The sequence below is a fragment of the Crinia signifera genome, chromosome 6 (genome assembly GCF_055691185.1).
Source record: "Crinia signifera chromosome 6, ASM5569118v1, whole genome shotgun sequence".
In the NCBI taxonomy this organism is placed as follows: Eukaryota; Metazoa; Chordata; class Amphibia; order Anura; family Myobatrachidae; genus Crinia; species Crinia signifera.
Genome location: NC_139222.1, coordinates 150,722,757 through 150,750,151, shown reverse-complemented (window position 1 = coordinate 150,750,151; position 27,395 = coordinate 150,722,757). Strand labels below are relative to the sequence as shown.

The 27,395-nt window shown below is 46.0% G+C and overlaps 1 protein-coding gene across 3 annotated transcripts in view; it reads right to left on the bottom strand.

Annotated features, from left to right (window-relative positions):
* The window catches only part of LOC146008403 (arf-GAP with SH3 domain, ANK repeat and PH domain-containing protein 1-like), a 170,777-nt gene extending 143,958 nt beyond the window's left edge, over nt 1-26,819 (bottom strand). For all 3 annotated transcript variants that reach the window (XM_083147634.1, XM_083147636.1, XM_083147635.1), the window contains exon 1: nt 26,306-26,819. In XM_083147634.1, coding sequence (XP_083003760.1) covers nt 26,306-26,431 — 126 coding nt within the window. In that variant the 5' untranslated portion in view covers nt 26,432-26,819. The remainder of the gene's footprint in view (nt 1-26,305) is intronic.
* Nucleotides 26,820-27,395: the final 576 nt, after the last annotated feature.

Genomic DNA, 27,395 nt, shown 5'->3' with positions numbered 1-27,395 from the left:
GACCTGGATCGCCTTGCCCTGTAACAATGGAGCTGCCTGTAACAGGGCATAGTAAACCGCCCTCAACTCCAGCTTGTTGATATGAAGGCCCGACTCCAGTGGGGACCATCGACCCTGTAGGCGGACTCCCTGTGTCACAGCTCCCCAGCCCCTCAGGCTGGCGTCCGTGGTTACCAGAATCCAGTCCTGGATCTGGAACCGTCTGCCTGCCAACAGATTGGATGAATCTAGCCACCACTGTAGCGAGATCCTGGTTCTTGTTGCAAGGCCAATCCTTCTGCGCATCTGCAGGGGGGAGCCGGACCATTTTGTCAGAATGTCCAATTGAAAAGTCCTGGAATGGAAGCGGCCAAATTGTATTGCTTCGAATGAAGCCACCATCTTGCCTAGAAGCCGGAGGCAAAGATGGATCTGTACCAGAGGTGACTGTAGGACCTCCCTGACCAGCTGTTGTATTGCAGTGACCTTTTCCATCGGCAGAAAGACCTTTTGTTCCGATGTATCCAGGATCATGCCCAAGAAAACCATCCTCTGGGTCGGAACCAGCGATGATTTGGGCATGTTCAGGATCCACCAATGGTCTCTTAGAACCTGTATGGACAGTTTGAGAGCACTGCTTAAAGCCTCCGCCGACCCTGCCTTTATTAGCAGGTCGTCCAGGTATGGCACTACATTGACCCTTCGGAGCCTGAGTAGTGACATCATTTCCGCCATTACCTTTGTGAAAACCCGCGGGGCTGTCGACAGGCCGAAGGGTAACGCCCGGAATTGGTAATGGTCGTTCCCCAAGGCAAACCTGAGATAGATTTGATGTGGGGGCCAAATAGGAATGTGTAGATAGGCGTCTTTGACGTCTATAGAGGCCAAGAACTCCCCTTTCTCCAGACTGGCGATCACAGAGCGCAAGGACTCCATCCTGAACTTGAACACACGCAGGAAGGGGTTCAGTGACTTTAGATTCAGGATGGGCCTTACTGAGCCGTCTGGCTTCGGGACCAGGAATAAGTTGGAATAATATCCCTGGCCCTGCTCCGTGTCTGGCACCGGTACAATTACCTGAGACTGAAGCAGCCTGGTAATGGCCCCCTGAAGGAGCACCTGATCTTCCTGGGATGCTGGGAGTGCCGACCTGAAGTATCGTCTGGGCGGAGGTTTGTCGAATTCCAGCCTGTAACCTAGAGAAATGAGACCCCTGGCCCAGGAATCCAGACCCGATGCGTCCCACACATGGCTGAAATGCAACAATCGCGCTCCCACCGCGAGAGAGTCTCGTGGCGGGAAAACCCCGTCATGCTGCAGGCTTAGAGGAAGCCGCGGCATTTGGACGGTCCTGGGTGTTGGAGGAGCTAGGCTTCCTAAACTTGCCTCTCGTGCCCCTGCTGGCATTGGAGGCGCCCCTGGCCTTGGGGCGAAACCTGTTCCCACGAAAGGACTGCTGGGAAGCACCTGTGAAGGTACGCTTTGCAGCCGTGGGAGCTGATGGAAGGAAGGTAGATTTTCCTGCCGTGGCTTTGGAAATCCAACCGTCTAATTCACTCCCAAACAGCCATTCTCCTGTAAAGTGAATACCCTCCACACTTTTCTTTGAGTCTACGTCTGCAGACCACTGACGTAGCCACAAGGCCCGTCTGGCTGAAACTGCCATGGCTGAATTGCGCGCGTTTATAGCGCCCAATTCCTTTTGCGCCTCGCACAGGATCTTAGCGGTATCCTGAATGTGACGCAGACTGTCACCTATCTGGGCCACAGTCATGTCACCCAACAACCCCTCCTGAATCTGGGTTGACCATGTATGAATTGCCTTAGCCATCCAGCAGCTGGCTAAAACTGGGCGCTGAGATGCCCCACTAGCCGTATATATGGACTTGAGGGTAGCTTCCAGCCTCCTATCCGCCCCATCCTTAAGGGTGGATACCCCTGGGACTGGTAGCAACACCTTTTTAGAAAGGCGGGAAACAGAGGAGTCCACTACCGGTGGCTCCTCCCATTTCTTTCTGCCCAAAGGTTCAAAAGGATATGCATTTGTGAACCATTTTGAAAGAGTAAACCTCTTATCAGGGTTTTGCCATGCAGCCCTGAAAACAGTTTCTAACTCTGCCTGCTCAGGGAAGTACACTGGCTGTTTCCTCTGAGTCATGAAGAAAGGATCTCCTTCTGTGGATGCCTCTACTGGGAGATCTAAAACATCCCTAATGGCCCTGATAAGGGGCTCGGGACCATGCACTGCCGCCTCAGGAGCTGGTTCCTGCAGACCCTGCTCCTCACCCTCCTCCAATATGTCCTCATCGTCCTCATCTGTGTCAGGGTCCATTGCAGTAGCCTGCCTCTTTTGAGGCTGTGCGGGAGGAGGAGGTACATTAAGGGTATGAAGAATATCCACCCTGGCAGCTAACATGGACAATTCCCTCTGAACCCTCTGCGTTTGCTGAGTGTTAGTGGAAAGCTGTGAAGCCACAGAATCCAACAAGGTCTTTATGTTGGAGGCCCACGCAGGCTCCCTGCTCGTCTGCCTGCGACGGCCCCACCAACTGTGGGGGTACCCCACTGATCTGGGTGTCAGCACTACTGGGCTGTGGTGACATACAAGCCTCACAAGTAACCTGGGACTGTGACTTTGGCACAAACTTGGTGCTACACACCATACAAGTGAACTTTTTCACCATGATGAGATAGTACCACGCAGTCACACACGTGCACACACCACACTGCTGGATGTGAAAAAACAGACTATGTGTTTGTTTTATGCTGTGCTGTAACTAATCAGTGGGGAATAAACAGAGCAATTGGGGAGCCAAGTGCACCCTTAACCTGAACTCACAGATCTGGGTGAGCTGGTAACGCTAAACACAGTGATATGAACAACACAGTGTCTGAATCAGCCAGATAGCGCAGCAGCGCTAAAAAGCTATAAAAAACCTGCTGTCTCTGCCGTGCTGCAAGTACCCGGATCCACCACGCCAGTGAGGAGCCCTCTGTAATGGAGTCTGGCAGCGTGTGAAGAAGCAGGAAGTGACAGCGCGCGCCCAGCAGAGCTTGGTCCCGCTCTGAGTGAAGCCCCGCCCCCTGTACACGGAGCTGGCGCTTCTATATATTTATACTGACATTAGGTGTAAATATATATATATATATATATGTATCATACATTTTAACCTGAGGGGTGTCCCTGGTGGTCCAGCGGCAGCACCCCTATGCCAGTTACCAGACGCGGTGTTCACGCAGTCCCTGCTGGAGGGCCGCCATTACTAGCCGTCGTCTTGCCGCACCAGAAATGGCTGCGGGGACCCCTTGTGGGACCCCCAGCCTGTACTCACCACTGAAGTCTTCTGACCTGTCAGGGGTGTGCGGCGGCTAGGGGACTTGCTCGCCACAGCGCAATGCTGTGCGGTGACAAGTCCCACGCAGGACCTGAAATGTCCTGTAGCAGGGTCAGCTCTGCACCTGAAGAGGTCGGGGACTGACCCTTCCCCTGACACCCACGAAGCAGGACAGCTGTGTGGTCACCACAGCGCCCCAAAATAACAAACTTGAAAATAAATGTAGAAAAACTCTGGAGCATCCAGAAGCACTGCCTCTCCTGAGGCACATTTTTCAAAACTGACTAGTGGAGGGAGATTGAGGGGAGGAGCCAGTGCACCCACACTGAAAGTTCTTTTATGTGCCTGTCTCTCCTGCGGAGGTCTCAATCCCCATAGTAGTGAAGCCCAGTATCCCATTGGACGGTAGAGAAAAAGGGGATAAATGGAGCTGCTGAGGAAACACTAACCTGCAACCCAGGCACTCCTGCTCTTCCCGCAGCCTCTCCTGTGGGCTCCCAGCTGTCAGCCTCCGCACCAGCTGCTCTCCGTCTCTCACTGTCCTGGATGTCTCCAAGGTGCAGCTCCCACCATGCATGGGTCAGGGCAAGAGGGGAGGATCCTTTGCTACTGCCACTCCCACTGGAGAGAGAAAGCTGTGATGTAAGGTCTCCCCAGTGGCTGGCCGCCAGCAGGCTTTGCTGGCCTGGGTGGCTCTCATGCTAACCACTGCTTGGGGTGCTTGGCAGGCCTATTAGGCCTGATTATGCCCCCATGGCGGACAGACTCGCACTGTGTGGTCTGGATTTTTAGATGGGAATTGAGTATTCAGGGGTATTGGGAGGGCTTTGCGGGGAATCGGGGGACTGTCGCCTAAATGGGAGCATCCTGCAAAATCCGGGAGTGTCGGCAACCTACTATCAGCCTAAACAAACACAGGGTTCACTACCAGCCTACACACACACACAGGGGTCACTACCAGCCTACACACACACACACACACACACACACACACACACACACACACACACACACACACACACACACACACACACAAGGATCACTACCAACCTACACAAACACACACAAGGGTCACTACCAGCCTACACAACACCACACACAGGGGTCACTACCAGCCTACACAACACCACACACAGGGGTCACTACCAGCCTACACAACACCACACACAGGGGTCACTACCAGCCTACACAAACACAGGGGTCACTACCAGCCTACACAAACACAGGGGTCACTACCAGCCTACACAAACACAGGGGTCACTACCAGCCTACACAAACACAGGGGTCACTACCAGCCTATACAAACACACACACAGGGGTCACTACCAGCCTATACAAACACACACACAGGAGTCACTACCAGCCTATACAAACACACACACAGGAGTCACTACCAGCCTATACAAACACACACACAGGAGTCACTACCAGCCTATACAAACACACACACAGGAGTCACTACCAGCCTATACAAACACACACACACAGGAGTCACTACCAGCCTATACAAACACACACACAGGAGTCACTACCAGCCTATACAAACACACACACAGGAGTCACTACCAGCCTATACAAACACACACACAGGAGTCACTACCAGTCCCTCCATATACACACACAGGGGTCACTACCGTCCCACACACACACAGGGGTCACTACCGTCCCACACACACACACACACACACACACACACACACAGGGATCCTACCTACACATGAACAAATGCTCAGTGCCAGCCTAAAATTCATAGGGATCACTGCGAGTAAACACACACACACACACACACAGAACAGTGTTAGGCTATACACACACACAGTGCATTCACACACAATGACATGGGTCAGTACCTGACTACACAAACACACACACTGCCAGCTGTAATAGATACAACCATAGGTCACCTAAATACACACATTACAGTCAGTGCCAAGCTAAGTAAACACAAACAGATCACATTACATACAGCTGCCTACACACAGTGCCAGCCAGTATGTGGCAGAACAACATGCACTAACCTGGGACGGAGCACTAGTCCTGCTCCTCCCCCAGCCTCTCCTCCGAGCTCTCAGCTGGCCTGGTCAGCCAGTCTCCACACAGCTGCTTTCTGTGCAGGTCCCCGTCTCTCCCCCTCCTCTGTCTCTCCAGCGTGCAGCTCCTAGTTGAGGTGGTGAGGGGAAGAGGTCAGAGGGGCGGGCTTCACTGCTGCTCGTAGTCTGAGTCTCCCTGCTTGCTGATTCTGCTAACAGGGCAGGCTCTCTCACGTGCGGCTCTCACACTGATGTTGCGACTTGCACGCGTAGTAGTTCCAAGTCCCGCCCACATCGCGCCGGACTAGCGCATGCGCAGTCCAGTTTTTTTTAGCTCAGCATTGAAATTCCGGGGGATTGGGGGGGCTTTGCGGGGGACCGGGAGAAAGGTGGCCAAAGCGGGAGCCTCCCGCAAAATGCGGGAGAGTCGGCAAGTATGCACTACATTCTGCTATACAATGAAGCACAGACAGGACGGATCACAGCCTCTGTAAAAGCAACTGGTATGCGGCAATTTTAGTCATCTCTAGTTTTCAGTGAATGTCTAAAAAGGTTATGGCGCAAAGAAGAAAGGTCCATTGAAAAGGGAAGCCACTCTTAACAAAAAGGACTGTGTATAAAGAGGAAGCACTTAAGGGGTTCATTTACAAAAATGGGAGTTCTATTGAAGATGAGATGTTGCCCATAGCAACCAATCAGAATCTACTACTTATTTATTGAGCAACTTCTAGAAGATAGATAGAATCTAATTGGTTGCCCATAGCAACATGCCATCTTCAGTAGAACTCCCATCTTAGTAAATAAACCCATAAAAGAGATGCTATGTAATAGGTCACTAGGTCTAAGCAAGAACATCAGCACTGTAAGCACAGGTTGAGTATACCTTATCCATAATGCTCAGGACCAGAAGCATTTTGGATAAAGGATAAAAGGATTAGTCTGTATTTCTTAATAACTTTATAGTTTAGTGAGGTATTTTGAGGACGGTACCCATATGTGAACACAAGATGCATTTATGTTGTATAAACACATCAAACACATGAAATACACATATATTTTATTTGTGCATGAAACAAGGTTTCAAAACATGAAACAAAGTTTGTGTACTAGAGTATCTACTGGATTTGAATGCTATGCAATAATTTTCTTGCACATATTTAGTTACATATCATGTTACATATCATGTCCCCAGCAGTGCCAGTTACGGATGTGCTCAATAGTGACAGTTACAGATCATGTCCTCAGTAGTGCTTTTAGCAAACACAAAATAAAGTACTTTCCAGAAACTATGGTTTTCTGAATAATTTGGAATACAGATGTATATACGGATAAGGGATATTCAACGTGCACTGTGAGAGTGAGGCATCTGCATTCATGTGGTTGAGACTTTTTGTATTTATAAAAATCTAACAAAAGGCTTCCTGTTCCGGCGTCTATGTGAGGAGACACAGGACAGAAGGGCTCCGTGGCGCGTGAGCAGGACGGCACCCCTAACTCACCGCAACGCGGTCCAACCTGACGGGAGACCTTGCCCGCACCTCCAGGCACCTGTGGCGCTGCATGGAGAGGTTTCTCTCTCCTATGCCGAGACGTGGGAGATCAATATCACAGACGCCAAAGAAATCCAAGATGGCGGGCGCATCATCAGCGCGGCAGCAGAAAGGGCAGATTCCCTCACAGAAGTAGACAGAGGTCAGTTTAACACCCTCGGGTAGCCCGGCAGATCCCCTGGCTGATATTATAGCCTCCTCACAGCCTGATGAACAATACCAGGCAATGATTAAAGCGATCAGAGCCACTATAGAGCCACTATTTGACAAGCAAGCTGACACCTTTAAAAGCTCCATAACTGAGCTCAAGGATCACCTCTCCCAACTCACAGGCAGAGTTTCTCAAGCTGAAAATCATTTGGGGGCAGTATTTCATGATGTACAGGAACTGAAATCTGAACATTCCACACTACAGAAAACAGTCCAGGCTCTAACAAACAAGGTTGACGACCTGGAAAACAGGTCAAGAAGGAACAATCTTAGGCTGGTAGGCCTTCCAGAGCATGTAAAGGGGCCAGCATTACATCACTTTATAAAAAACACTCTCCCTAACCTTTTGGTAATAGAGGAGGATTGTAGAGACATGGTAATCGAAAGGGCACATCGCCTAGGCCCTGACCGAAGAGAGGCTAATTCCCGCCCCAGGGTCACGATATTCAGATGTTTGAATTATTTACATAAGGAATTGATATGGAATGCATCACGGAAGAAGAAGACATTACAATGGGAAACCCATAGACTTAATTTATTCCAGGATTATTCCTCAGAGGTCACCAGGGCCAGGAAAGACTTTTCCGCAATATGCGCCAAAATGATTGAAGAAGGCCGCAAGTTCGCTTTGATGTATCCAGCGAAGTTGCGCCTTTTTAATGGAGATACCTACAAGGACTTCTCCACTCCAGGGGATGCCAGGGCATATCTGGAGGCACAGTCGGAGAATATCACCGGAGAAGGTTGATACAGCCCCGGGGTCCTCTCGGGGTAGACACCAATAGTTAATGGAGAAATTCTATTCTCCCGTCGGGGTATATAACGAAATTGGATTACAGGCGGACTGATATTTTGCCTCAATAACAGTTCTCTTTTTTATTTTTCTTTCTTGGTATCCTTCCCGCCTGGGAACAGTTGTTGTTGATTGAATGTCGTATATACTCAGTTATATTAGTTAGTCACATAAGGGGTGCCGGCCCAGAAATGCTGCCTGAGAAATGCATTAGCGCCATTTGGCTAGCGAAGTTAATACGGAAGTTCAAAGGTTTGCGATGAATCGCTTTGGAAGATTCCTTCCAAATACTGTCTTACAGTTTATTTGTTATATGTTTGTTTGTCTTGTTTGTCCTCGTTCTCTACCTAATGGAGGGGAAGTGATGTTAACTTGTTTAAGGATTGCAGGTTGGGGAAGGGTGGGGGGAGGGTTGTATTATAGGGGGGGGGAGAGGGAGGCTACTTTGGAAGGTGATTATATGTCGGTATTCAAAACTAAAACAGTGTGATGGCACAAATTAAAATATGTTCGTGGAATGTGGGGGGGATTAATTCCCCAATAAAGCGTAAGAAGATTCTCCTCTACCTTAGGAAACAGAAAGCAGATATAATCCTTCTCCAGGAAACACATTTGACTGAGGTGGAGCATGCAAAGTTGGGACAGATGGGGTTTGAGGTGGTGGCTAGCGCTTCCTATTCGTCCAAGGCCAGGGGAGTAGCGATCCTGGCGAGAAGGGGGTTATCCTCCACATTTAAATCGTTATATGCTGATCCCTCGGGGCGTTGTGTAATGGCTGAAATCTCAGTGCTTCAGGAAACATACGTGGTATGCAATGTATATGCGCCAAACCAATACTCCAAAATATTTTTCAGTAAATTGATATCTAGATTGTGCCCACTAGTAGATTCACATGTAATCCTCGGGGGAGATTTTAACATGGTGGCCCAGCCCGCCTTAGATAAATCTTTACGGCCTAGGCGCAGTCCCACCCCCCCGGCGATAGGCATACCCTGTCTCTCGGAACAACTGCATCTCTTAGACTGCTGGAGAGTGCTGCACCCGACGGCGGCGCACGGCACCTTGTCGCGCATCGACTACCTGCTTGTGTCGGCTGCCCTGTTTCCCAAATTAATTGATGCGCAAATGGAACCGATTGGCATATCAGATGCTGTGGTCTGGTGCACACTGGCTACTTCAGTAGATGTTGGATCGCATAGGCAGTGGAGATTCCCTTCATACTTGGCCAACTCCATTGGTTTCAGGCAGGCTTTAGAGGCGAGATGGGCAGAATTTATGCAGGATAACCAACCCCATGCGGATAACCCCATGCTCTTATGGCAAACGGCAAAGGCAGTGTTAAGGCGGGAAATTATTTTGTATGTCTCTAAAAACAGAAGGGACCAGACGGCGGACTTATTGAAAGCACAAAACAAACTGACAGACACATATGCAGCGTTTCAGGCCTCCCCTTCCCCAACAAATAAAGAAGCGTACATACAGGCTAAGTTGGTGTATGACTCCCTCCTAGATAAACAGACTATACAACACATAAATAATATAAATTTTCAGTTTTACAAACAGGGTAACAAAAACGGCCGTCTACTTTCAAACCTGATTCGGGGAGCAAGGCCATCAGCCTTTATACCCATTCTAAAAAACCCTGACGGGAAAAGAGTTAACAGGGGACCTGACATTATTAAGATCTTTCAAAATTATTACACAGAGCTATATAAGCAGGGACCCCTAAATTTAGGGAAAAAAAAGACAGTTCTGGGCCTCCCAGGAACTACCACAGGTTTCTGAGTCCGGCGGAGAACGCCTAATGGCACCTATATCAACAGAAGAGGTTAAATCTGCAATTAAAAAATTGAAACGGTTGAAAGCCCCCGGCCCTGATGGATATTCAGGGGAATTTTATAAAATTCTAGGGGATAAAATTAGTAACACTCTTACTGACATGTTTAATGCCATCCTTACAGGGGAACAGATTCTACCTCATTTCAATACAGCAGTGATTAAAGTCCTCCCCAAGCCAGGCAGAGACCCAGAAGACCCGGGATCTTACCGCCCTATTTCGCTACTTAATGTAGACTACAAACTGCTAACCAAGATAATGGCAGACAGATTGAAATACATACTGCCCACCATAATTAGCCCAGACCAGACAGGCTTTATCCCAGGCCGCCACTCAGTGGTTAATGTTAGGAAGGTGCTGGCTGCAGTCCAGCACATAGAGGGAGGGATGGCCCCAGATGACCAGGCAATAATTTCTATGGATGCAGAGAAGGCATTTGACCTGGTCGTCTGGGACCATCTATTTGAAACAATACACAGATTTGGCCTGCCGGAGGCCTTTACGGGCCTATTGCAAAACCTATACCGGAATCCTCTTACTCAAATCGCATGCAATGGACACTTATCCCAGACTTTCCCGATTCAAAAGGGCACACGCCAGGGATGCCCACTCTCGCCTCTCCTGTTTGCTCTGGCCTTGGAGCCACTAGCTATTGCACTGCGATCCAACAAATCCTTCTCAGGCATCAATATTGGTCCATCAACGTTAAAAATTTGCCTATTTGCAGATGATATGATGCTTTTTGTTTCCAACCTAGCCTATTCATTACCGAGCATTTTGGACACGCTAGAGATGTATGGTTCCTTTGCAGGATACAGGGTAAATATACACAAGTCGGAGTTGTTGAAGGTGTCGGGCTGCTCCCTTGCGTCGGTTCCGCAACAATTGCTAAGCCAATTTAGAGTCAAGTCTCAATCTGTAAAATACTTGGGAATATTCATCCCAAGCACCTTATAGATGACATTTAACCCTTTTAATTACAAGCCTATTATAAACAAGGTCGTGGCGCAGCTGGAGACATGGAGGTCTCTCCCTCTTTCATTATTGGGAAGGGCGGCAGTCCTGCAAGCTATTATATTTCCCAAAATATCCTATGGGATTCAAATGTTGCCAATTAGCCTTTCTAAGGCAGACATGAAAAAACTCACAGCAGCTTTCTTCGCCTTCTTATGGCAGGGGAAGAAACCTAGAATTTCGAGACACAAGCTATATTCTAAAAAAAGTGAGGGAGGCCTGGGTATACCAAATATCTTAGCATTCACACAGTCAGTATTAATGAGATACACCTTGGACTGGTTACTGGGCATGGAGAGCTACACCCACAGAATCACTGAGGAGGCGGTGTTTGCCCCTTATGCACCGGCGGCCCTATTGCATGCTCCACATTCAGACCTCCCCCCGCAGATAATCAACAATATCTTATTCAGGGATGCCTACTTGTCATGGGTGGGGGTTAACAAAAAACTGGGTAGGGACCACCGAACGACGAAATATGCCCCTCTATGGGGCAACCCTGCTTTCCAACCCAGCTTGATGAACTCAGGCTTCCTACGTTGGAAGGCAAAGGGAATCTTGGCAATACGAGACATCTTTGACCCAGGGGGAAAAATATTATCTTTTCAAGAATTGGCTGATAAATTTGAAATAGGTAGAGGAGAGTTTTTTATGTATTTGCAAGCTAGGCACTATGCCCAAACTTTGCCACCAGCCATGAAGGTCCCAGACACCCCTGACCCCCTACATTCCGTATTTGTGCTAAGCTTGACAGGGCCCTTTAGAATCAGATATGTTTATGCAGAGTTATTACCAATGTCCAACGAAAGTATATGGTCCAAAATAGCGGCAAGATGGGACAAAGATATCCCACAAGTTACTTCAGCAGAGTACTTAGTGAAACCCATAGAAAAAACGCTTAAGACGCTGAAATCTGCTATGCTGCAAGAGGTGCATCTCAAAACGATTCACCAGGCATACATTTCACAGTCTCAAAGGAGACACTTCATACCAGTGGACCTAGGGTTATGTTTAAAATGCAAAAGCTCATGCACATCATTCTTCCACAATATGTGGGACTGTGGCAGACTCAGGAAATTCTGGGACAAAGTGATGTGTTTTATTAACGAGGTATGTCACCTGAACTTGGTCAAAGACCCATCGGCCATGCTTTTGGCAAATTTCTGCAACTGGGATTTCCAGGGCAGAAAACGGGCCCTGACCCCTTTTGTGGTTATGGTCATAACGGTGGCAAAGAAAGTAATTCTCAGAAGTTGGACGGTATCATCCCCCCATTTTTGTTAGCAGTAAAACAGACGCTAATGCAGACCCTGTATATGGATAGAAGAGACACACTTCCAGATGTGGAAAATGGGGCAAAGAAATTCTTTGAGAAATGGGGGGGTGTATGTTGACTACTTACCACAACCCACACAGACACACATCTATAAGTTGTTTACAGACACCACATGGTACCTGCATAGATCACTTTCGAATTGATCAACCATACCAAGTAGCCTTTCGGGGAAAAAGGGAGGGGGAGGGGGCAAAAAGTTGGGGAGGGATAGGTAGTTTTAGTAGGGTAGTTTTATAGTATGCTAAGATGTCTGATAAGTGATAAGTGACTAAATTTGAATTTACTGACAATCTAAGTAATGGCAATAACCCACCTATTAGGGAGGAGATGAGAAAATGTAAGAGCAACACCAGAGCATAATGAATGCTGATGTAAATCATGGATATCTACTCATCCAATCTCTGTCAGAATTGTTGAAAATGGAGTGTCTATTACTATTGTGGAAGCTTGTAATGAAACAATGTCATGTAAGACCGAAATTTGACAAAATAAAGAAAAATGGTTTTGAAAAAAAAAAAAAAAATCAAACAAAAACAGTATTTTCTTTATATAGCCAAAATAATCTGAGCATAGACGATTCCAAAACAAAAATACTAAAACACTAACAAGCCTTGTCAACGCAATAATGCATGCACCACTTGGATTACCAAACATGATGAAATTGTGCTTCCTATTTTGCTTTTAAACCAACCAAATCTTTAATCTCTACTTGCCAAGATGCAACAACAGTTGGCTGTGGGTGGAAAAAAAGCACAATCTCAAATGTACAGAGGCAGATGGAAGTTATTCTCATGACAACCTGACAAGAATGTTTAGATATATATACATGCAAGTCTGTTGTGGCAATGTGGGAATTGTCCGATATAACACAATAAACCTAGATAGACTGGGACAAAACTTGCGAGAAACAAACTAAAGATGTTCAAAATTAACATTTTGATCAGTGTAATAAACCTGAAATGTGACAATCTGACTGAGGTTACTGGGAGATTTGATGAACATACCCAGCACTTGCATACTAAAATATCAGTTCAAATTCACCTGCTTTAACATAATAATAATAATAATAATAATAATAATAATAATAATAATAATGATTGCTTTTAGGAAAACGCTAAACTATACAATAACATCTGAGTGGGCAGATCCAGAAGGGAGATTTTTGTTTGTAAAGGTCATTATAGAAAATGTATTATATACCTTGGTATGTGTCTATGCCCCACCGGGAAACAATGCACAATTCTTCTCAGAGCTGTATACGAAGATCCAGGGGTGGAAGGAAGGTGCATTGATTATCGGGGGAGATCTTAATGCAATTATTGACAATCAATTAGATATGAAGGTTGCAAATGATAAAAATATGGGAAAAAGGCAGACCCCAATAACTCTAACTATGCTTATGGATACATTGAATTTGATAGATCCCTGGCGATTGTTGAACCCTGATTCAAGAGAGTACACATTCTTTTCTCACCCCCATAGTTCTTTTTCTATGCTAGACTATTGGCTAGTGGAAGATACAATCCTCCATAAGATAGAAGGAACAGAAATAGCTGAAATATTGATATCAGACCATGCTCCGATCATAATGAAAATCCGCCTGGATAGAAATATTAGACAATCATTCAACTGGAGATTCCCCGAATATTTGAATAACTCAGAGGAGTTTAAAAAAATCTAATACAAATGTACCTTAATTATGTGGCAGATAATAAGATACATGAAGAAGATATAAATCTATATTGGCAGGCCTCTAAGCCGGTGATGCGGGGACACGTAAAAAAAAAAAATAATAATAATAATAATAATAATAATAATAATAATAAGATAAACAGTACACTGTAGAGAGAAGATAGAATAATACAGCTTTGTATTCAGCAATTGTTGAGGGATGGCATACATATAATGTGGAAGCCAACAAGTTACATTTCTCTGGAGCAGGATCGGTACATTGTGTTAAGCAGGTTAAGCCTTGCAGCAGGGCTCTAGGCTGGAGCGATGCGGTCCCTGCTCTGCTGCACCAACCTCATTTCCGTGCATAGCCTTTTCCTGGATATATACTGTTTATGCATGACAGTTCTGATCTAAGAAAACACTAGTGTGTCCCTTACAACCCCCCTCCCAACGCTGCACACACTACTGTGGGGCAGATGTATTAAGCCTGGTAAAGTGATTAAGTAGAAGGTCATAACTCACAAGTTTGGTAGCGATCGGATCAACAGAATTTTTGGGGGGTTTTGGGGGCAATTAATTGATCGCGCCACGAATGAGATTTCGTTCCCGCCGCACTTCTGTCAAATGCAACTGAATATTCAAGTCTTTGTCGACAACGTATTCCCAAATCTAACAACTAACTAGAAAAATCCGGGTTGGCTGTGCGAATGTGCAATTTTGGCACCAAAAAATGATGATGTCAACAAGCTCAATGAGCAAATTCAATTGAAGCTGCCTTACAAAACAGTCAAATACAAATTGATCGACACAGTAATGGACAAAGAACATTATCTGATTGAACTTTTGAATACATTGGAACCACCCGGAATGCAACAGCACTTATCAACATTAAAGGTTGGATCACCGGTGATACTTATTGGCAACTTAAAAGCACCAAAGTTGTGCAATGGAACCATAGATATCCGCTAAAACTTCGTCACATGACCGCCCCTATACATCCACCAGAACACATCTGGCTACAGATAATTAGTGCTTCGCGTGCGAAGCCGGGGCGGGTCACTATATATATATATATATGAAGAAGTCCAGAAGACCGGCACATCCAATGCACATACGCTGTAGATAACTAGCTGGGTGCCCACACTAAGCGATTTCAACAAACAGTTTTTGGTGGTGCGGCACTCCCCGCATATTAACCAGGCAGGAAAACGGTTTAAAAGCAACGTTTCATTGTCTTTATTTAGACATTTTCATCAGGCAACAAAACTTAAGTAAGTGACATACCTTTATACACCCCAGTGTTAACTAGTCAGCGCGCAGTCTTACCGTCCACGGTGTGGGCGCACAGAGACTGACGTCATGCTGCTGACTGATCGTGCAACCATCACCATAGCAACCCGTTACCATAGTGACACATCAATACAATATTTACAAATGGAACAATACTATACGATACATGCAAATTGAAGGAGGAAGTCACGGAGCAAGAATGTTAAGTCAGGAGTGACATCTTAAGAATTACTGTTACTGAGTCGGTCGTGAAACTACTTGCTAACAGTCACTGGGTGTCAAGACACATAATAGAAACAAAACAAATGGTTAATCAGGATGGGTACCCTGCTTTAAAGGGTTAGTAGGCAGAGATAATATGGGCGGTTTAACATAGATCATTTTCTGGAGAGGCAGCTGATACCCAGATGTTCGTTTAAACCCTTCGGTGATAAGGTATCCAATCTAAAGATCCACCTTGTTTCGCATTTTAGTAGGGACAGACCACGATTGCCACCCCTGATGTTCGGCGGTACGTGATCAATCATTCGGTACCTGAGAGATGGCAAGGAGTGTTTAAATGTGACAAAGTGCTTGGGTACAGGTAAGTCACACTTGCCTCCTGCAAGCGCTTGCCTGATGGTCGACCTGTGAGTGGTGATGCGTTCTTTGAACGATCGCTCTGTTTTGCCTATGTAAGATAGACCGCAGGGGCAAATTAATTGATAGACCACGAATTTAGATTCACAGCTCAAGGTGTGCCTAATAGTGAATTTGGTACCTTGTAAGGGGTGGTAAAACACGTTGCAAGGGATCATGCAAGCGCAGACCGTGCAGGTGCATCTTATGCAACCCCTGGGTTTGGATTGTGCGGGCGCATTGAACTTCGTGATGTCAGTTTTCACTAACAAATCACGTAGATTTGGTGCTCGCTGATAGCAGGCGAGTAAGCGTGTATTAGGAATGTTAATTTCTTTATCACTTTGGACTATCGGCCATAAACTCTTGGAAACTTTATTGACAGACGGACTGGCTGTTGTGAATGTAGTGACCCAAGGGATCATCTGGGGTTCTTGTTTCTGTGTTTTAGGTAGCAGAAGTTGTTCGCGAGTGAGGCTAGAGGCTCTCTCTCTTGCCGCCAAGAGATCTTTCCAACCATAGCCTCTTGCTGCAAATCTGTTTAGCAGGGCATCGATCTGAAGTTCAGATTCAACTGGGTCAGACACAATGCGTTTGATGCGTATGATTTGCGAGTACGGTAAGCCTTTTTTGAGGCTGGCTGGGTGCGCACTGTTGCCGTGTAGGAGGTTATTTCTATCAGTCTCTTTCTGATAGAGGCCCGTCTCAATTTTACCATTAAGCAGACGTAGTGTCACATCAAGAAAATTAATACTGTTACGGTCACACGTCATAGTCAGTTTGACTGGGCTGTCACTAAGGTTATGTGCATCAATATGGTCTTTAAAGTCATCAATGGGACCTGCCCAGATGATGAACAGGTCGTCAATAAAGCGACGATAAAGCAGTATTCTGGCACACAAGTTGGGTATATCGAAGAATAATTTTTGTTCAATTGCAAACATGTAAATGTTAGCATATGCCGGAGCGGCATTAGAGCCCATTGAACAGCCGTTCACTTGGAGCCAGAATTTGCCATCATGTACAAAATAATTTTTCATCAAAACAAATTATATATATATATATATATATATATATATATATATATATATATATATATATATATATATATATATATATATATATATATATATATATAACCACAATAGTGTTGTAGCGCCCAAATGAAACAATTGTCCTTATGGTCTTTCACACCTTACATAAATATCGAGACAGATTTTTTAAAATGTATGAAACATTTATTAAAATCCATAAAAAAGACTTTCACATTGGATTCTTGATTTGTGGAGTTTTCTTAAGGCCCATATGCACTGGGCGACTTTGAGCTGAAAGACGCTCAAAACAGCTCAAAGCCGCCCAGTGTGTATGGCCCGGCGATGAGCGGTGAGTGCTGGCAAGCCTAGTGAGCGCCTCTCACACAGCGCCGGTAACCGCCAGATCATCTAAAATACTGGACCAGTTGGTTCCCAAACCATTTTGAATTACTATAGCATCACAATGTTTTCAGAGAACCCCCTAGGCCAGGGCTGGGCAATAGCGGCCCTCCAGATGTTGATGAACCACACATCCCAGCATGACTTGCATCAGTTTCATCATGGCCACATAGCAAAACTACTGCAAAGCATCCTGGGATGTGTAGTTCATCAACAGCTGGAGGGCCACTATTTCCCAGCCCTGCCCTAGACCAAACATGCACCCATATGGTCAAATATGTGGTGAGGGACAGGATTTACTTCAGTTTATCCATATAGGTTATGATCGATAGCCAACAGCACTGGATCGACCATAAATAATTTGAATTGGTCCTGGACCACAAACCCAAGGCACCGGGGGGGGGGGGGGGATAACAAATAGGCCCCTACATCTTGTTCTTGAATATCAATGAGGTTTAGGAGTTCTGGTTGAAATCATTGACATCTTCCTAGCCAGACATTCATCATCTGCAAAGCTACTCTGTCAGTCACTTCATTGGTTACCTGTATTCCACCGTATTCAATAAAAAGTTATTTTACTTACATACAAAGACATAAACCAAACTACACCAACATACACATCTTCTCTTATCTCAAAATATCATCCAACACGACCTTTACGCTCCTCCTAAGATCTGCGTCTCTCATCCACACTCATTACTCACTCCCATTCCCAACTGCAGAACATTCTTCGGGCTGCACCCACTCTGTGGAATGCCCTCCCAAGCACAATAAGACTCTCCTCCAGTCTCCAAACCTATATGTGTTCCCTGAAAACTCATCTCTTCAGGAAAGCTTATCAAATACCAGAACCAGCCATAGAACCTTGCATTCTGGTGGAATCGATGCAATAAAGTATCTATCCTTATGTATCAATCCCTATTTCCCTATAGATTGTAAGCTTGCGAGCAGGGCCTTCCTACCTTTTGACTGTCTGTAAATACCCTGTTTGTTGTATCACGGTCTCCTTTGTAAAGCGCAACGAATATGCTGTGCTATATAAGAAACTGTTAATAAATAAATAATACATTTATAATAAAACAGAACAGGTAATCCAAAGTACCATCAAATACAGATCGACCAAGGATTGCACACACATACAGGTAGCTTAAACCTTGTGATAATGGTTTGTGTTTATTTACTCATTAGATCTCGTTTAGAGCTTTGCACCATGATAATCCACCCATTGCACGTTAATATATGCACTCAGTTCTGAGGCTCATCAGCAGCCTAGAAGTGCTACCAGGTGTGAAGACAGGCAAAAATGAATAAATGAAGGTAAAAATGTCATGCCAAGTGTCTCCCCCCCATAGCACATAGGAATCGGTACATCTGTGAGAATGAACTTAGGTCTACAGTCATTAGGTCGACCCCACTCGGTCGACTGGCAGGAAGGTCGAACTGATTTAAGGTCGACATGGGGCAAGGTCGACATGACTTAAGGTCGAATTTGCATAAAGGTCGACATGAGGAATGTCGACTGGTCATAAGGTCGACATGGGTTTTTCACTGTTTTTTGATCCGAACACAGTCGACATGGACACAGTTGGCAATGAGAATCGGACACGCTCGCAATGCTTCGGGCACGGTGGCTCGCTTCGCTCGCCACAGCTTTAATAACCTCCTCCACGCCCTAGTGGATGGTAGGGCATGAAATACCGCCTGTCGGCACATGTCGGCTCAAAAAACAGTGAAAAACCCCATGTCGACCTTATGACCAGTCGACCTTCCTCATGTCGACCTTTATGCAAATTCGACCTTAAGTCATGTCGACCTTGCCCCATGTCGACCTTAAATCAGTTCGACCTTCCTGCCAGTCGACCTAGTGGGGTCGACCTAATGACTGTAGACCTAAGTTCATTCTCACAGATGTACCGATTCCAGCACATAAGATATGCTTGTGTTACTCCCATGTATGGCTTAAAAGTAGTATTACCCCATCTTAAAGGTTACAATCACTTTTACTGGGAAACTCCGTGTACTGCAGCTGATTTTACAGGGGCTACGTGTTTTGTCTAACAGTACGAGACTTAGAAAACATGGCTTCTGATTCTTCTTAACTCTCCAGCCATTTTAAAATGTTGTCTTTATTTTATTCCTAAAATGTAAACCCTCCTGGAATAATGGCTGCATGTATCAGCACCCGGTATTTGAAAAGGGAATGGAGCAGGTTAGTAATATTTTGTTATAAAGCGTTAATGCTGCAATAAATGAATCATGAGTCACAGGTGGCTCTGCAACATGTCACTTTTTTGCATATAAACCTTCTGAGTGTTCCTACATGATCTGCAAACCTACTGTATATGATTTGACAACACCTATTTGGGCAAAGCAAGTAACTAACCTGATATTTCACTGCTTAAATGACCTATACAGGTTGAGTATCCCTTATCCAAAATGCCCGGGACCAGAAGAATTTTGGATAATGGATTATTCCATATTTCAGAATATTTATATATTTCAATGATGTATCTTTAGGTATCCTGCCTTTATGTTGTACAAACACATGAAATACACACAAATATATTTTATTTGTGCATAAAGCAAGGTTTCAAAATGAAACAAAGCTTGTGTACTATCTCAGTTACTGAATTTAAATGCCAAGCAATCATTTTCTTGCACATATTTAGTGCCAGTTATATATCATGTACCCATTAGTGCTGTTAAATATGTCCCCAGTAGTGCCAGTTACAGATCATGTGCCAGATTATCTAAGCTTTAAGGGCGAGATTTACTAAAGGGAAAATGCCGTAAAACCTCTGTTTTACGGCATTTTCCTATGTATCAATATACGTCCGCAGCGTTTTCGCTTTGCAGGGTATCGCCACCCTCTGGGTGGCGATACCCTATAGAAGCCTATGGGCTTCTTTCGCCGTACGCCGTCCGCGCGCCCACCCCCTCCCATCCTCCTGTGATCATCTCCTCCCCCTGGTGTGACAGCCGGCAGGACATCCGGCTTCAGGGGGGAGGAGGAGACACAGGGGGACGCTTGCAGCCGCCGGTAGGAGACGGAGACCCCCGCAGCCAACATCACAGGTATCGCGGGGGTCTCCGTTACCGCAGCCCGATGCTGGCCGCATATGTTAGTACATATGCGGTAGCATCGCGGCGGCTGCCGTGCGAAGGGCGGAGATGTATGTTGATACATCCCGCCCTAAAAGTGATAAAATGGAGTGTGATAAACAGCCAGCCAATTAGCTCCTACCTGCCATGTCACAGACTGTGTTTGAAAAGGGTCAGACAGGAGCTGATTGGCTGGCTGTTTATCACTCTCCATTTTATCACTTTTGAAGCTTAGAGAATCTGGCCCCATGTCACCAGTAGTGGTTTTAGCACACACAAAAAAAAAAAACCTTTCTGGAATGTATGGTTTTGGGGATAATTTGGAGGTACTTGTTTCCTAGCACGGCGCCCAATTTTTTCATCTTATGGCATCTTATGCCATCGCATCGCATGCCATATAGCCGCATACGATGCATGCGATGCGATTTTTAATTGTATAAGCACCCTAATGGGTGTACGGTACGTGTCCTCCGACCTTTTCATACCCCCACTATCCACGTCGGTGTGGAGTTGATTTTAGATAGTGTGGCGAGCACAGCGAGCCACCGAGCCCGAAGCGTGGTGAGTGCAGCGAGCCCTGCGAGGGGACGCGTATTACTTTACATGTATTCCGCATCCGCTCGCCACAATATATAAAAACAACTGCACGCCGACGTGGATAGTGAGGGTATGAAAAGGTCGGAGGAAGCGTACCGCCGCCCATCGCGGGCTTGCTGCGCTCGCCACGCTTCGGGTTGGCGTTGATAGTGGGGGGGGGGGGGGGGGCATTTAACATTGTAAGGACCCATCTGGGTGGTTGTACAATAAAAAAATCGTATACCATCGCATTGTATGCAATGCCATACCATTTTTTATTGTACAACATCGCGCAGCATCGCATACCATATTTAGTCTTATGGTATACAATGCGATGGGCGCCGTGGTAGGAAACAAGTACCAATTTGGATAAGGGATACTCAACCTGTATTAGGTTTTGATTACTATCACTCAGGTGAAAACTTGCATATTGCAGTGCACAGATATTTACTTTGAATGTTGTTACCGCCTGCATAACAAATATTAGCATTTACATTAATCGTGCAGCCAAAACATCATAACCCATCAAGCCCCTGGCACCACAAAACATCTGTGGTATTTTGCACCAAGAAATTAGCATATGATCCTGCAAACATAGGGTCTCGGGGCCAGATGTATCAAGCTTCAAAAAGTGATAAAATGGAGAATGATAAACAGCCAGCCAATCAGCTCCTACCTGTCATATTACAGGCTGGGTTTGAAAAATAACAGGTATAAGCTGATTGGCTGGTTGTTTATCACTCTCTGTTTTATCACTTTTGAAGCTTGATACATCTTGCTGTCAATGACTCAACACAACACAACACAAGTGCTTGATTGAATTGTGATCTGAATTCAACATCTAGAACGCTTAGTCATTCTCCTCAAACCATTACTGTGCAGTGCGACAGGACACATTACCCTGCTGATAGGGGATGCTAACCGCATCCCAGCATTCTGGGACCTCCCTCCTGGCGCCGAGGCGGGCGGGGAGCAGGGACGCATGCGATCCTTTACAACAAATTGTGACAGATCGCATGCATCCCTGCTGACCAGAAAGGTCCTGGTGGCTCTATCGGGTATATCGGGTGCCCGTACACTGCTGCGAAACATCAGCGCTGACCACTTCCAGCCTGTGTCTGTCGCAGATTAGTGGAAGCTTTAGAGCTACTCAGATTTGCTCAGACAGTTGAGTCCTTTCGATGATTCGGGATTTGCGAGTGGGTAGTGATTAGCGATTGTTTTCTCTTTCTGACTGGGTTGCAGCTTTCTCCGCGCAGTCCACTGCAAATTCTCACATTAGCCATCCATTGTAAATTAGCTCCTTAATAAAAATTGAAAGGTTTTGAACTTCTAGGACACCGACTCTGCACTTAGGGCCTGATTCAGCCCTGGTGAGGTGTATTCAAACTGAATATTAACCTGCACAGAAACAAAATACCCAAATCTAAAAGGTACATATACACTGGCATATATATGTGCCGTTCGATTGAACAGCCAATATATCGATGCATCATTGGTCAGTGTGTACGAGCTGTGAACGGTTTTGTTCACATTTATATTGCGTCAGCTGTGCAACACAGTCGATGCTCAGTATATCTAAAGATATATTGGCGCATTGTGCTGTGTGTATGGCGGATCCGCCGACCGCACATACAGCTGTGTCGGGAGCACGGCCAGATTAACAATAGGCCTGATGGAGCTATAGCTCCAGGCCCACTCTCCAAATAGGCCCATTTTGTAGCTGAGGGCTGGGACTTTCCAACGTGCCCAGCCCCGCGTCGCTAGCACCCCGGGACTCGGAGATAACGCAGGCAAAGCTGGAATGTTTTCCCCATAGGATAACATGGAATTCCCCCTCCCACCCAGTTCCAACGGCTGCCAGTTCCCCCTCCGGCATCAAAGAAGCTTGAATCTTACTCAAAGCCAAATCACTGGGCCTTCAATCTGATACCAGGCTGGTCCATATGGGTTCATTGGTTCCAGAGATATTGCGGGTAAACCGACTTTTTCATTTCTGAAATGTAATTTCATGGCTGTTCATGTTGTTTGAGGGCAGATTCTCTGGAACCAAATGGCCCAGTTTCACGGGACCAAAATCATTCGAAGCCCACTGAAAAGTTATTTAATATGATACTGTAAATGTAAATGGGTTAGTTGGTTCCAAAGGTATAGCTGGTTGGTTAAGGGGGGTGGGGGGTGGTTTTCTCTCCCCCTCACACCAGAAAATGCAGGGACTAGGCTGGTGTAAAACGGGCCACGTTGGGGATGTCACTGCATGATCCTGGGACCATATATCAGGGTAAGTCCCTGCATTTTCTGGTGTGAAAGGGGTATTATTTCAAATAGCCAGGACCTGCAGTGCTCTGAATACAGCCGGGTAGCCACCTGCTCTCTGCCTGGCAGTCAATGGCTTTAATTTCTGCCCGGCAGCCTTTGGTGCACAGTGCCAAGTTTATGAAGCATATTGTGCATTACTGCTCAATCCGTTTGGTATGGTGTGTATTTTGGCTCAATCCATGTGACATAATGTGAATTTTGACTCAATCCAGGTGCCATAGTGTGAATTTTGGCTCAGTCGGTGTGAATTTTGGCTCATTCCATGTGGCATAATGTGTAAGAGGCAAGTATAGTATAAGGGGGTTACTATTGTGTTGAAAGAATTGTATAAGGGGTATATGGTGTGGTAAACTTAGGTGACCACATAAAAGGTGCTGAAATGTTGTCTACCAAGTTTCGGCTTTCAGTATTTTTTTTATGACTGGAGTTCCGCCTCACCCCGCAAATATCTTAGGACATCAGCGTCCTGCAGGTACCCCTTTGGAGGGCACCCGTCATTATATCTCCCTGCATTTTTCCTATGCGAGCCTGCTGCCTTTTCCAGGCATAAATCATTAGTTTAAAGTATTTACACAAATAGAGACACACCCATGAGCAGACCAGAACAAGCCCCCCACATTATTAGGTGCAGGCCACAACCCCTATTATTGCGCATAATAGCACCTTGATCGTTTTCAGCCCCAGGCCCATTTAGACCTTAATCTGGCACTGGTCGGGAGCCGCCAGTGATTGACAGCTCAGTGGGTGGGAGCATGCAAATGCACCTTTCAATTTGTGATGTCAGTCCTGACGGATCGGCCAGCATGTATGGAGAACACGTTGCTCAATCCGTCTGTAAATATATCTGCAGATTGCTTGATCTGCAGATATATCTACTAGTGTGTACTCAGCTTATCGCTCTCTGCACATGTTACATTTGCCCCACCTGCAGTACAGCATGATTTTGTCCAGCTGCAAAAATTGCAGCCTTGCTAAAGCCCCATACAGAGTAGGCGATATTGTGAACACTATCCCTCAGAAAGGGCTTTCTAAACAATATTGTTTACTATATAGCCTAGTCATGTGTACACTCCATATCATTATTGATATGCGCTTCCAAGCATTATTAACGCCCCACTCCCTCGTACTGTATGTTCAGACTAGGGAGGTCCTCATTAATGACAGTCATGCAGCCGCATGACAGTTGCTCCCTTTCCCGCCCACAAGTGTATATGCACTTGCTGATGCTGCCCCTCGCACAGCAGCGTAACTATAATTTTGGCGCCCCCCCCGCCGATAATAAAACACGCGCCCCCCCCCCCCCCCCTCACCCTACCACCACTCTGGACGCCGATGCCCCCCCAACCCCCCATCCCCCGCATACTTACCTATTCGCTGCGCTGGTCCCGGCTCCCATCCTGGCTTCATTCTGATATGAAACACGGACCATCACAAAATGGCCGCCCCCATACAGCAGACAGTTTTAAAGAACTGGCTGCTATATGGGGGCGGACATTTTATGGTAGCCCGTCGCAATAGCCAGGGGAGCCGGGACCGCCGCAGCGAATATAGGTAACGCTGCGGGGGATGGGGCATTACGATAGCACCGCAGCCCCCCGGCGCCCGCACTTACCCAGCGCCTCCCCGCGACCGCGGGGGCTGCGGTGCTGTAGTTACGCCAGTGCCCTCGCAGCAGATATCGGTGTTGGCTAGTGCAGTGGTTCTCAACCTGGGTCCTCAACAGTGCACATTTTCCAGGTCACCTGGCAGGTGCACAGGTGCACTCATTATTCACTGAAACATTTAAAAAAAATTCACAGGTGGAGCTAATTATTTCACCTGTGAGGAGATCTGGAAAACGTGCACTGTTGAGGGTCCTTGAGGACCAAGGTTGAGAACCACTGGGCTAGTGTGTAGGGGGCTTAACAGGTCAGAATTCAGTGTCAGGCTGAATCCAGGCCCCCAGTGCCAGGCTGGGGCATGAAGGGTCCTACTAGGGGAATGTAGTAATAGGTGCCCATATTTAGGGGTGTGAGCAGTCTCCAAATGGGGAGGTTTGGAACCTTTAGAGAGAGTGCATAGGCTGGGCATCCTGGTAAATATAAAGAGTAAATAGTGCATGCATGGTAATGTACCAGGTTAATAAAAGGATTGCACTGCAGAGAATACAGTGCAGTATAATGTATCATGTATTATATATAATTAAAGTGCAGTCTGAAACATGATCCCCCAAAAGGAAAGGGAGGGAGGTCAGTGGGACACACTAGGAGGAGTCGTCCCCCCCCCCCCGATACCCCAGAGGGCCAGTACAACCCTGTCGACAATTTCACCTGAAGTTGGTATTGGTGTGTGGGTGGTGATAGCAATAAGCTGAGATTTTGCCTAGGGTACCTAAAAATCTTGCACAGTACCTGGGAACAACACTGCTAATTATTCTAATGCAGAACTGTGAAAGGTGACACACCATAAGAATAGATGTTAATTGCAGTTCCACCACCACATACAGACACTATGCTCAGAATGGGCAATAACTCCACATAACTTAAGACATTGAAGATCTTTTGTTGATGGTATCATCTTAACTGCTGCATAGTTCCTGTTTTCTGCAACACATTTAACGCTTCTCTAGCATGTCAAAATAGTAATGTTTTGCAATGTGTTGCTAATAGGAATTCATTTTGAATATGAAGGAAGTGGCTGCTGACAGTATCATAAAGAAGATCTAGTGATTAACTCAAGAAGGAGTTGTCCCCTTTGGAAGCCTCTGCTCACTAATGGTACATGCACCTGAAACACTGACAGATTTAACAGTATGACTGCCACAATGCAGTGCTTCATATAACTGTCTTTAACTAACAAAGATTTTTTTTAAATGATTATATTTTTAAACAAAACGGAGGTTGGAGTTTTCAACATCTATCTTTGTATGTGGACCAGTGATATATAATGTAGCAATCTCAATAGCCACTATATACTCTTACCTATTATTAAATTCGGAAAGAAGCATCACATTAAATGCCCATTAATGAGGTACTTTAACACCTGCAATCACATTACTAGCCATAAGTTTTCCATTGCTCTCTAAATTGGAGCAATGGAAGCCTACACATTCTTGGATGTCAGGCAAAATGCCATATTGACATCACATGAGCCCCAGATACCCACTGCTGCAGTACAGAAAGGATGAGGTTGAGGATAATAGTGCCCTGACCATGCCAAGTGCTCCTTACCTCTTCAATGCTGCCCACAGTGTTCCTGCAGCTGCTCATCCTGGTGGTAAAGGAGGATGTGGTAGGGGAGCTGTGGTCCTCCAACGTCTCCATTATAAACTCCCCTACACTGATGAGATCAGGCATGGTGCTAGCAGGAGTCTGTGATCTGTGCTACAAGCGGTGCTGTGAAGATACAGAGGGCGTGTTACAGGCAGTTCGATGCTGTCCGTTGTACAGTGTGCACCGTGTCCAACAGATTGTGCAGTCTGTGCCTACTACCGGGAGTGTGTAAGAGCAGCTATATCACACCCAAGCTGGGCTCTATTGGGTTTGCTGGATGCCCAAGCCCAAGCTTTACACAGTCAAGTATTTGTTTTTTAAATAGTGTTGCCTTTGCTGCGTCAGCTGTATTCAGTCCAGTTGTGGTGTGTTTGCGGTATATGGATACCAGCTGTATCTTATATCCTGCCTGTTCTTGCTGCAGCTCCTGAGCTCTCGCTGTGCAACTGAATGAAAGGGGAACTGCGCCGCGCATGCGCGCCGCTTACACGAGGGGGCTAAGTGATGAGTGTGGGTAGGATCTGAAAAGGAGAGAGAGGTTTGGTTTGTAAGAAAATAATTGATGGGGGTTGGAGAGGGGAGACAGAGAATAGGGATGGATGGTGCAGAGACTTGGGGTTGGTGAAAGGAGGGGGCATTGGGGCGGGATGCTTGTAAATGGGAGAAAGGATTGAGGACATAAATGAGCTGCAATCACAAGAGAACTGATAGAGAGGGGATCCTGGAGTCAGTGTCTGAGATTGCTGCATTTTTATTTATTTAGCCAAGTACAGGCTAAATAAATGTCTGTGACTTTGAAGAAATTATATATATTTAAAAAGGCCAGGGGCTTAACACTGGGGGTTTGGGGTAAGTGTTGGAAGCAGGGCAAATTAAGTCACTATAGACCAGATGACAGAAAGCCAGTGGGTTTCCAATAGATGTCCTGGCAGGGCATGTTGGTAGCTGGAAGTCCTCCTGAATATGCCATCCTTTTCTGTAGCACAACATTCCATTGTAAAACATGCTCATTACTTTAGTATAGTACAAGAGAGTAGTTTCATTACTT